This window comes from Culex quinquefasciatus, chromosome 1, assembly GCF_015732765.1.
Source record: "Culex quinquefasciatus strain JHB chromosome 1, VPISU_Cqui_1.0_pri_paternal, whole genome shotgun sequence".
Taxonomy (NCBI): Eukaryota; Metazoa; Arthropoda; class Insecta; order Diptera; family Culicidae; genus Culex; species Culex quinquefasciatus.
Window position 1 is genome coordinate 69,208,516 of NC_051861.1, and position 13,339 is coordinate 69,221,854.

At 36.9% G+C, this 13,339-nt stretch overlaps 1 protein-coding gene across 4 annotated transcripts in view; it reads left to right on the forward strand.

The window, feature by feature from the left end:
- The window catches only part of LOC6049163 (venom dipeptidyl peptidase 4), a 90,136-nt gene that overhangs the window by 37,998 nt on the left and 38,799 nt on the right, over positions 1-13,339 (forward strand). For all 4 annotated transcript variants that reach the window (XM_038267037.1, XM_038267038.1, XM_038267036.1 and 1 more), the window contains 2 exons: positions 83-274; positions 334-386. In XM_038267037.1, coding sequence (XP_038122965.1) covers positions 83-274; positions 334-386 — 245 coding nt within the window. The remainder of the gene's footprint in view (positions 1-82; positions 275-333; positions 387-13,339) is intronic.

Here is a 13,339-nt window from a genome sequence, read left to right on the forward strand (position 1 = left end):
AAGTTTCACCAGCTTAACTATACTTAAACAAAATAAATTCTGGTGCTAACTAACAAAACATACATATATATCTTGCTTCTAGGGATGCCACTCCAGAATCCCAGCTGGTGTCGGAGAAATATAGCTTCGACTGGAACTGGTATTTGTGCAGCTACCAGTCTTATATCATTGCTCAAATAGATGCTAGAGGATCGGGCTACCAAGGAGAGGCACTCAAAACACAAATCCGAGGCAAGGTCGGGATCGAAGTTGAGGATCAGTTGTCGGTTTTAACGTAAGTATTGGGAGTAATTTGACAGTTTTTTTTTAACTAAAAGTAGCATTTTGTTCCAGATATTTGCGTGATAATTTGAAGCTGGTGGATCCCAACCGAATATGTGCCTACGGTATGAAAATTTTTATTTGGAAGTTTTTATTGCGCATTTTTCACTTTACTAGAGTCTTGCGCAATGGAGCATTTCCATTCGAGCAGTTTTTGCTTTTTTCTACAATGTATTTCTTAGACTATCTGCAGCGCGAAGTTTTATAATTGTTTCAAATTGCGAGCAATTTAAAATTTTTAGAACTGGCGGAAATGAAACTAGAACCCGGTGCTTGCAACGCGCCGTTCTAAATGTTGTTTCAAAAAATGCAAATGATTATCAACACAGCATCATAGTGTGTGTGTGAGAATACGTGGATATCTCTATATATCTGATTTTTTTTGAAACTGAGTTCTACTCCAGTTCCAAATCGTCTCACGTTTGAAACAAACTCGTCGAGCAGTTTTATTCCGGTTTCAAAATACTGCTCGAAAAATAAAACTCCAACTCCGCGTTGCGGGTGGTCTGTTCTATTTGAAAATGAAACAGCTAGAATAAAGTAGAGCCGCGTTGCAAGCAATGAAGCGAACTGTCAAAAACTGCTCGACTGCGGTTGCTCCATTATATTCATCACAGTGATGACGAAGATATTCGTTGAGTCTCGCCGTTGCTCTTTGCGAGGCAAGGCGGGAAAAGAGGAAGAAAATAGTGTTTTTGAAGAAGCTGGCCAGTCTCGCCGTTGCTCTTTGCGAGGCAAGATCGTGTTTGGCCTGCGTCGTTGTTTCGCGCGGGAAAAGAGGAAGAAAAACTGTTTTACACAAAGGCCACTTATTTATCATTATAGGGGCAGGGGGGGGGGGGGGGGCAGAATGGTCCGCCTAAGTAAAATGCGCCAAAAACCATAGCAAAACATACAAATTTATGAATTCAGTGTAGTAGGCGTATGCTTTGGGATGTCCCCTTCAATGTTCTATACTTGGTTGATGAAAATTTTGAGCTTAGAACTATTTTTGAGCCACTTTAAAAAAAATGTTTTTTCGACTACTTTTCCAGGGTGCGGGGCAGAATGGACCACCCTGTGGGGCAGAATGGGCCACCTTAGAAAACAAGCCATTTCATCTAATACAACCTTGAAGGGAGATAAGAAATGACTTAAGGGACCTTTCTAACATAGTTTCCATGAAGTTAGACAACTTTTATAAAAATAGTCACTTAACAAAAAAAAAAGATTTTTGAAAATAGTGTTAAACTGTTGAAATAAGACACTATTTTTACAAATAAGCATCAAAACAAGTAAAAAATCAACTAATGTTGCATTAAAAGTGATTTTTGAAGCTACAAGGAGTGAAATAATCAATTTATTCCAAATTTCATAACTTTTGATTGTTTTTATTAGGCAGGATAAGGGTGGTCCATTCTGCCCCCAAGTGGATTTTAATTTAACACTTCCACCACCAAGCCTTTAAATGATTTTAAGGTTCCGTTGTTGTTTGTATACCTTGGTAGTAACATTTCGTAACGTTATAAACATTGAGCAAACTTTTTCAAACAATCCAACTTTTCAGAAAGCTTATTTAAAAACCTCGAAATAAACAACATTTGCGTAGTTTTGTCAATAAATTTACATTTTTGCTCATAATTCGAAAAATACAATGATTTCAAACGTCGTTTTCGGTATGGTGAAGTTATTTGACGTCCTTTATAAGACCCTTGCCTTACAATTGGTCTAAATCCATTCTAAAGCCCAAAACCAAGGGTGGCCCATTCTGCCCCCCTGGTCCATTCTGCCCCCCCCCCCTGCCCCTATACGCGCTGATCCCTGTTTTGCCTGATGGGATTGGAACTTTAAAGATAGTTCGAGGATCCGTCTGGTTCTTGTTCTATGTTTAGGCGGGGCTAGACAATGCCCGATGACCTCGGAATTGGGCCTCTAGGATCTCTGCCATTCTGAAATGGGTAATTGGATGCAGCGCGAGGGCTGTCACCACCTAATACCCGGGACTTAGATAAGCTGTATCAGCATAACCCAAGTCTGATACAAATTATACTTTCCCATAATTTCGCAGCCGGCCAGCGGGTATTGGATTGGACCACACACACACACACACACACACACACACACACACACACACACACACACACACACACACACACACACACACACACACACACACACACACACACACACACACACACACACACACACACACACACACACACACACACACACACACACACACACACACACACACACACACACACACACACACACACACACACACACACACACACACACACACACACACACACACACACACACACACACACACACACACACACACACACACACACACACACACACACACACACACACACACACACACACACACACACACACACACACACACACACACACACACACACACACACACACACACACACACACACACACACACACACACACACACACACACACACACACACACACACACACACACACACACACACACACACACACACACACACACACACACACACACACACACACACACACACACACACACACACACACACGATATCCCGACAAGCTGAAGATCATTGTGGAATGGCTCTTCCCAAGACATGACCCAACGACATGGCCTCCTACACCGTACAACGACGAAGGGGGTAGCATCGCCGAAGGTCATCTGATCACCAACGAAGAACTTGTGGCAGTAGCGAAGAGATTGCTTAGCAGCGAGGCAGTTCGACTTCCGTAAAGGGAAGCCACAGTGGACGCCATCCGAAAAGTGGTCGAGAAAGCCGACGAAGCGCGGAGGAAAAAACGCAGAGGGAACCGTTGCTGCGCAATAGTCACGATTGACGTCAAGAAGGCGTTCAACAGTGCAAGGTGGGCGGCCATAGCAGCAGCGCTGCACAAAATGAAGGTGCCTGACTATTTGTGCATGATCTTGAAGAGCTACTTCGAGAACCGCGTGCTGGTCTACGACACTGCCGATGGACAAAAAACCGTTTTTGTTACCGCGGGGTGTATCCCATTTGGCATAATGCCATTTGGCATAATGCCGTTTGGCATAACGCCGTTTGGCATAATGCCGTTTGGCATTATGGACGTTTGGCATTATGGACGTTTGGCATAACGGTCATTTGGCATAATGGCCATTTGGCATAATGATGTTAAAATTTCAAAATAAAGTTAATATTGGAATTGCTACAAGAAGGCCATATTAGGTTGTGATAACTGCCGGCGAAAGCCGATTTTTTATTTTTTTTATTTGAAAACTGATGGCTATGGGTGCCCAGAACTTGAAACTTTTGTTCAAAACTTTGCTCCACTTGCTGAATATTGTTCCCAGGGCTATTTTAAGCCATTGAGCCAAATATGTTCGACATTTACCCATCGATATTCCAGGTTAAAGATTGTATGGAAAAATAGGGAACAAAATATGCTAGATTTAAAAAAAAAATTTTCTGCGATTTTATCAATATTCTCAAATATTATATTCTCATTTGAATTCTCCAGTAAATATCAAAAATAACCTATAAGCAATGGGTTACCTATGTAGTGATGACCTTTTGAAAATTTAATCTGGAATTTTAAGGCTCATCAACTTTGTCATAAGTACACGCAGAAAAATAAGGCATATTTGAATCGACAAAACATTTTGTTGATTTGTGATTTGAAAGTCAAGATTTTTGTTAAATCAATGCTAAACGTCAAAGCAGCTTTTTCAAAACAACAAAAGATTTTTGTGGAATTGAGAAAATCAAGGTTTGTTTCAATGCAAAATCGGCGGTGATTATATTCAACAAAATTTTTGTTGAATCAAACCTCGTACAGGCTGATCGTACAAAATCTTTTTCTGCGTGTAGAATTTTCTTTTTTATGCTGTATTTTCCTTTCTTTAAAGAAGGAAGGGCTTTGGATCTAACCCAAAAAAGTTGCGGGTCATTTTTCTGAACTCTCAACTGCTGACTCAAGGTTAATATTTCCTTTAAAGAAAGGGATACTTTCTAGACTTGCGACAACTGCACAGAAAAAAATGAATTTTGGATGGTTGAAAATTTTGTTGGTTGAATATTACCTCTTTTTTGAGTAATATTACCTATAAAATGTGTAAAAATGTGAACCTGGTGAATATTCATCAGAAACTGATGATAATTCACCAATTTCTTATGTAAAATTACACTCAAACCCCGGTGGTTTGACACCAACTGTTGTCAAACAAACGGGGTCACTTTTTAGTTTGACACCTATTTTACACGGAGTTCACACACACTACCAAACGTTTGTTGTGATAGTGTGCGTGAGCGCCGTGTAAAAACTGACAGTTCGTCACTTTTTAGTTTGACTTTGACCAACCAACGAGGTACAAACTAAAAAAGTGTCAAACGAAAAAGTGATCAACCACCGGGGGTTGAGTGTAATCATTTTTTTCTGTGTGCTGAAAAAAGTTTAATTTTCCATATAAAGTTAAATTTTCTTCATTAAACAGGGGAAAATGCGCTTCAGCTGTGGTCACAACTCATGCGAGTTTTCCCTTCTTTTAAGAAGTAATCACCAGACAAAGAGTTTTCCCTTCTTTAAACAAAGGGTAAATTCAACTTGTGTCAGCAGTTATCACAAGTAAAGAGAATTTTCCATTATTTAAGGGTACACAGCAACCAAAGAAGTTGTTGTCTTCTTATCCCAAAATTGTTGAACTTGCCCAATCCTGAAATAATTTGATTATAAAAATTGACAAATTTTGTTGTAAATGTAAATGAAATAGTACACAGTAAAAATCTGTAAATCGCATGCAAAGCATGCACATCACCTTGTAATATTAAAGCATGAAAACGTGTACAAAAAGCATGTACAAAAGAAAAATAAATAAATTTTGCACACCCCAAAAATAACATCAATCTGTTGAGAGTCATATCCAGATTACCAAGTCCGCGCCCCAACCATCTCGGCTATCTCGCCGCTGTGAATTTGGCTGGATCAACACCGATTTAGCTGTACGTTCCTCATACATCGTATACAGTTAATTCAGTTTACGACGTACGGGAAACCTACTGGTACATCGGTGTTGAACACAACATTTACAAGACGGCGAGATAGCCGAGACGGTTGGGGCGCGGACTTTGTAATCTGGATATGACTCTCACCAGATTGATGTTATTTTGGGATGTGCAAAATTTATTTATTTTTCTTTTGTACATGCTTTTTGTGTACACGTTTTCGCATACAATATTACATGCTTTTGCTCACAAAGGTGATGTGCATGCTTTTGCATGCGATTTTACCATCGGATTTTTTGCTGTGTAGCTTAGGGGATGAATTAAAAATTATATCAATAGTTCCCGTAGTTTTGAGGATACTAAAATGTTTGTAACTAAAATCTGGGTGTAAAAGCTCTGGTTGATGTGCACCGTTAAAGAAGGGAAAAAACTCACTGAATCGTGATGACTACTGACACAAGTTTAATTTTCCCTTCTTCAAATAATGGAAAATTATCTTTACTTGTGATTACTACTAACATCCCTATATGCAGTGTTGCGATTTTGAGCGCTCATCCGCTCATGAGTGAGCATTTTTCGCTCATTCGCTAGGAGGAGCGCGACGCGAGCTAGCTCACGTTTGCTCGTGCTCGTGTTTGCTCATTTATTTTATGAGCGAAAATGCTCATTGCTCGCGCTCGCGCTCATTTTTTACCTGTAACGGGTAAACGATAATAACTTTTTTTTTCAGCAGAGCTTTGAGGTTGTTTTTTTAATGGAAGCTTGAATAGAAAAAAAACGAAGTTGACTTTATAGCTGTCGGCCACCATTGCTAGTACCAACCACTAGTGTCTTCCTTTAATCTACAAGGACTTCGCCGCCCTGGGCTCCTAAGAGTATGAAAGTATGGCACGGAGCGACGGCGCCGAATACCCATATTTACACAAAGAATTTTAGAGCGCCCGCCGCGGGATTCGAACCGGCGACCTCTGGATTGTGAGTCCAGTGCGCGGTCCGATTGATCCACACGGGCGGGACAATAAGCTTGAAGCTTGAATAGGCTAATCTTAATAATATTAGATGAAGTTATTTGTCATATTTTTTGTTTTGAAACTTGTTTTGGAGTCAGAGTTAAGTTGTTACATTAAGATCTGTACACAGTAAAAAACCATAGAAATATTACATCTGGGAAGGGGTACGTCTTTTATGTTGGAAAAATGCGTAATTTTACTTCTGAAAATGTGTAATTTTACCACTTTTCTGGTGTATTGCAACTTTTTCAGTCTAAAAAATCAAAATCAAATTATTCGCTCTACAGCATTGCCTTGGCGTTCTCGATTACGAGATTCTTACTCGAAACTAGGTGTCCGAAGGCTTGATTGTTGAGGCAATTGCAAACCTCTTTTTACACCTTAGCTTCCATCCACCCCGGGATTCGAACTGACGACCTTTGGATTGTTAGTCCAACTGCCTACCAGCGACTCCACCGAGGCAGGACCCAGGGAGACGACTCCTACACCTGGACTGAGCTAACGACCTAACCTCTAGGTTAGACCGGGACCAACATTTACTTCCATTCCGACGGAAGGCGTGATCAGACAAATCTCGTCTCGAAAAATGGCGTTCCTTAACAGTTTACTCAAAATTTGAAAGTGAAATAAACTAAAAAGAGTGTCTGGGATTCTTAGCAGATTAAGACACCTTAATTGCGAGACAGCCATTTTTCATTTATCGGGAATTTGATCAAAACTAGTTTTCTAAATTATCAAACTCTGAAAAAAAATATAGGCTGACAACATTAAAGTTTCATTGTTAATTTGATTTTGGTTAACCGCGATAAATTTTCTTGAAATATTTCGAATTAACAAAAATCCACCAAAGCATTTACCATTACCATATTGATCACACAAAAAACTGTGGTAGAAAAGTATCCCCCGCAATCCACCGCGATCAATTTTTGACGGTTCGACGCCAACGAATGATTTCAAGAAAATTTACTGCGGTTAACCAAAATTAAATTACCAATGCAACTTTGATGAGTTCATGTCCCTTTTTCGCGATGAAATTATCTTCAAAAGTGGCAATCCAATTGGCCTGTGCCAGATTCATCAACAATACTAAAAATCTACCTGATTTGCTGATGAGCGCTCATTGAGCGCGAGCGTATGCGATGAGCATGAGCGAGCACGAGCTACTAGTTAAGTCCTCATGCTCATAAATGAGCGAGCACGGCTTCAGGCTAGCTCGCTCATTCGCAACCCTGCCTAAATGTTTGAATTTGCTCTCCAATCAAGAAGGCAAAATTCTCTTGACTTGTGATAACTGCTGACACAAGTTGAATTTGGTTTTATCCCTTATCCCCGAATCCCACTTTCCCGAATCCCATATCCCCGAAAATCATTTCCCCGAAAATTCCACATCCCCGAAAATCATTTCCCGAAAGTGCCACTTCCCCGAAAATCATTTTCCCGAAAATTCCACATCCCCGAAAATCATTTTCCAGAAAATTCCACATCCCCGAAAATCATTTTCCCGAAAATTCCATATCCCCGAATATCATTTACCTGAATGGCCATTTTACCGAACTGCCGTTTTCCTGAATTTACATATACCCGAATAGTTACTTCACCAAAAAATCATTTTTTCCGAATGATGACCTAGATATAAACTAAATTGTTATTTAAGGATTTTTTTATAAAAGTATGACGTTAATATTAAATTCTCCTACGTGTTTTGTAAGATTAAAAAAAAACAAATAACCGTAGAAGGCCATTAATAAACCACGCGGACACTTCAAGAGTGCGGGGTATTGAGATCATCCACGTTCCATAAAAAAAGATTTTTTTTGTAGCGGCCATTTTCAGCAAAGGACAATTTTCCAAAACGGTATCTACGTGGTAAGGATAGAACAGCAACGATAGCTTCATGCGACGACTCGATGCGCAGGATTCAGTTTGTTCTAGATTATGTTTAACTGAACTAATTTGTCTTTATCAATTTTGGCTGGATGAAGGCTTTGAACAATTATTTTTTTATTTTTTTACGTCCAATTCGAGTTCTGCGACCAACACTTTTAATCAAATCTAAAAAGTTGATTTTTGAATTACAAAAAGCATTTTTTGAATATTTCATCACCGCCATTTTAGATTTAAAATTACTAAATCACTTTAAAGTAGTTTAGGGGCTATACTTAAGCTCGACAGCTGATTTTGGTTGCCAAGGTCCCGAGTAACAATTACAAATTTTTGCGGTAGTCGGGCCTGAACGTGTGTCAAACACGTTCTGACCTGAAATCCCTTTGGCCAGTTGTCGCACTTACATCAATTTGAATATTCAAAATTCAAGTGAAGCTCGGAATTTTTTGAACGTTCAATAGAGTAATCTACGTTCGTTTGTATTGCGTGTACGTACACAAAAATTAAGTGAGGTTAAATTTTGTCAGCCAGCAAAATCAAATGGTGCACTAGTCCCATATCCGTACGTACGCGTACGCGAAACGTCATAAAGCTCTATTGTGGACATGATACTTTATTGATCGCTACTTCCCCGAACCCGGTCAGGCGGGTATGACCGGGCAACGGCCATACCCGCCTGACCGGGTTCGGGGAAGTGGCGTTCGGGGAAATGGCCGTTCGGGATTATGGTCATTCGGGAAAATGGTTTTCAGGGATGTGGAAAATTAGGGGAAGTGGCCATTCGGGGAAATGGTTTTTAGGTGAAGTCGCCATTCGGGGATGTAGCCGTTCGGGGAAATGGATCGTTCGGGGAAATGATATTCGGGTAAATGACATTTCGGGAAAGTGTCTTTTCGGAAATGTGGCATTCGGGGAAATGTCTCTTCGGGAATGTGGGTTTCGGGGAAATGTCATAGATTCGTTGAATTTACCTTTCTTTAAAGAAGTGAAATCTTACTTTGACTTGCGATAACTACACTCAACCCCCGGTGGTTGGTCACTTTTTCGTTTGACACTTTTTTAGTTTGTACCCCGTTGGTTGGTCAAAGTCAAACTAAAAAGTGACGAACTGTCACTTTTTACACATCGCTCACGCACACTGTCACAACAATCGTTTGGCAGTGCGTGTGAACTCCGTGTAAAAGGGGTGTCAAACTAAAAAGTGACCTCGTTCGTTTGACAACAGTTGGTGTCAAACCATCGGAGTTTGAGAGTACTACTAACATGAGTTGAATTTTCACTTCTTAAAGAAGGAAAACTATCTTGAGTTGTGTCCACAGCTGAAGCGCATTATCCCCATTTTAATGAAGAAAATTTAACTTTTTTCAGCAGTTGTCACAAGTCTAGAAAGTGTCCCTTTCATTAAAGGAAATATAAACCTTGATGGCATCTCCACCGCAGGGACCTAATTGCGTTGCAAAGCTAATTTGGCACCCGCGTCAAGCCCACCGCGGTACTTGTGCGAGAGCTAACTTAGGTTCGAGTTCATCCGTGTTCATCCGAATCTAAACAAAACTCAGGTTAGCTCCGAGATCTACCGGGAGCAAATAGTCTCGGATGGTTTTTTCAAGCAAAACAATGTAATTAGGCCAATGTGAGTTTGTAAACAAAGAGTTTATCCTGCTCACGTCAGTAAATGTTTACATTAGGAGTGATGATTGATTTTTCGATTTCAATTCTTCGAGTTTGGAGATATTTTCGCTCCTGTGCTGCATGTTTACGCATGAAAAATGACTTTTGGCCACCTTTTGGCAATCTGGGGTGATGCAGTTTAGTTTTTGAGATCAGATTGGGGCTGTGTTTGATTAATTTTGGTCAACGCATTGTCGATCAACTGCTGGACATGCAAGAGACAAATTCCTAAATTCTTAAATTCTTAAATTCTTAAATTCTTAAATTCTTAAATTCTTAAATTCTTAAATTCTTAAATTCTTAAATTCTTAAATTCTTAAATTCTTAAATTCTTAAATTCTTAAATTCTTAAATTCTTAAATTCTTAAATTCTTAAATTCTTAAATTCTTAAATTCTTAAATTCTTAAATTCTTAAATTCTTAAATTCTTAAATTCTTAAATTCTTAAATTCTTAAATTCTTAAATTCTTAAATTCTTAAATTCTTAAATTCTTAAATTCTTAAATTCTTAAATTCTTAAATTCTTAAATTCTTAAATTCTTAAATTCTTAAATTCTTAAATTCTTAAATTCTTAAATTCTTAAATTCTTAAATTCTTAAATTCTTAAATTCTTAAATTCTTAAATTCTTAAATTCTTAAATTCTTAAATTCTTAAATTCTTAAATTCTTAAATTCTTAAATTCTTAAATTCTTAAATTCTTAAATTCTTAAATTCTTAAATTCTTAAATTCTTAAATTCTTAAAATCTTAAATTCTTAAATTCTTAAATTCTTAAATTCTTAAATTCTTAAATTCTTAAATTCTTAAATTCTTAAATTCTTAAATTCTTAAATTCTTAAATTCTTAAATTCTTAAATTCTTAAATTCTTAAATTCTTAAATTCTTAAATTCTTAAATTCTTAAATTCTTAAATTCTTAAATTCTTAAATTCTTAAATTCTTAAATTCTTAAATTCTTAAATTTTAAATTCTTAAATTTTAAATTCTTAAATTCTTAAATTCTTAAATTCTTAAATTCTTAAATTCTTAAATTTTAAATTCTTAAATTTTAAATTCTTAAATTCTTAAATTCTTAAATTCTTAAATTCTTAAATTCTTAAATTCTTAAATTCTTAAATTCTTAAATTCTTAAATTATAAATTTTTTAAATTCTTAAATTCTTAATTTTTTTAAATTTCTTTATGCTTAAATTTTCATTCTAGATTTTTTAATTTTGGAAAAAATAGAGTTTTTGATTGTTACTATTTCGAGGTTTTCGTAAATTTGTATTTACGAATTTCTATATATATTTTTCTTGTACATACGTTTCGAATTTTAACATTTTTGATCTATTGAATTTATAAAAACTTTAATTTTAAAATTATTATTCAATTCTGCATATTTTTAATTCTGATTTTCCAAATTTCAGATTTTTGTTAAAATTTGCTTTATTATTTAAAAAAAAAGTTATTTGAAATTTCTGAAATGTTTGTTTTTTTTCATATTTTTGAATTTGTTGTTTGGTTGGATTTCAAAATTTCAGATTATTATTATATTTTCAGAAAGAACATAGATATTTGTATGATTATTGTCAAGTTTAATTTCACTCTGATTTACTTCATTTTGGTCTTCAAGTGTGGACAGTGCAGGGGACTCACAATCCGGAGGTCGCTGGTTCGAATCCCGCGGCGGGCGCTCTAAAATTCTTTGTGTAAATATGGGTATTCGGCGCCGTCGCTCCGTGCCATACTTTCATACACTTAGGAGCCCAGGGCGGCGAAGTCCTTGTAGATAAAAAGGAAGACACTAGTGGTTGGTACACTCAAACCCCGATGGTTTGACACCAACTGTTGTCAAACGAACGGGGTCACGTTTTAGTTTGACACCCCTTTAACACGGAGTTCACACACACTAACAAACGTTTGTTTTGATAGTGCGTAAGTTCATCACTTTTAGTTTGACTTTGACCAACCAACGGTACAAACTAGTGTACATTGAGTGTAGCAACGCACTATGGTACATTGTGGCAAAGTTTCAAAAAGTGACCTTCTCCAAATATTTTTGGTATTTTTTCTCGAAAGTAAACATTCTAACTAAGAAAAATCCAAATTTTCAAAGCTCTAAGTTTATTCGTTACGGAGATACGCAAGCTGAAATTCAAAAATGGAGTAAAAACTAGCGTTTTTCGTAAAAAGGCTGATTGTTTAATTTTAACATAGCTCAGCCATTTTAAATGTTTTACTAGGACAAATATACATCGTTGGAAAGGTAATGAGATAAGCTTTGAAACTATTAATAGATAAAATGTAGTTTCTAAACCAAAACTGAAGTTTTCATCGAATAACTGGAGCATTTTTTGACAAATCATATTTTTTGTGTTTGTTAATCGAGTACTTTTTGCCAACCGATGCTAAACATGAAACTAAGATCACTTGAAAGATTGGATTATAATCTAACATTGCTGAAATTTCAGCCTGCGATTTTGCGTTTTCGGAGATATGCCATTTTGAACATTTACGTTTTATCAAAATTTGCTGCAATCTACATATGCGCCCGTTTATTTCACTTGCTTTGCTACCTACTTCGTGGGCATCGTCGCTTCAAAAATCAATACCTGGTTTCAAGAAGTTCGAAATGACTTAATTGGAATTTTCTGTTGCCTACATTGAGTACCTTAGTCAAAATAAGGTATTCGTACCGAAGTTTCTCAAGCGAAACTGGAGAATCTCAGTTTGATACCGGAAAAAGTATTCAGCAAAATGTTGACTTAGCATGATGAATTTCTGCGATCAATCCATGAAACTGATTCACATTTAAGTTCTATGTTGGTTAGTATAAAACATCATAAAAATACCTTTAACATATCCTGAAGCTGTCACAAACTCTATTTTTATCGTTTTACTTCATAGTTAATATTTTGAATAAAATTAATTTTTCTGTTAGGGTAGGGGGTCTCAAGTTATATGGCCTGGACTCACAAAAAGAAACACACAGCAGTAAATAATAAATATTTGACTTAAAATGAATTTATTACGCTTAACAAAATTTTGTTGGAGGGGTGGAGAGGGGGCGGGGGTGAAAGAAACAGGAGGGAGGGGTTGTGTCCTTAAAGTGGGGATGTATTAGCTTATCCATAATATAATAATATAAACTTGCAATACAATATATACGCAATTCTGTTGCACTTGCAAATGTATGAAAAGACTATTTATTATAAACAATCAACTATTGAAAAACATGAAAAGTCATAAAAATTGACGTATATCATTTCAATACCATACAATTACCCAAATTTGTATGAAAAAACATTTAAAAGGCAAAAAAATAGTTTGGCCGCCTGTTTGTATGGAGATGGCCCATAGTGCAACGGTGGCCGACAGCTATAAAGTCAACTTCGTTTTTCGCAGGGGACTCATAATCCAGAGGTATCTGGTTGGTACTAGCAATAAATTGTTGGTGACACGATGGCCGACATCTATACAGACAACT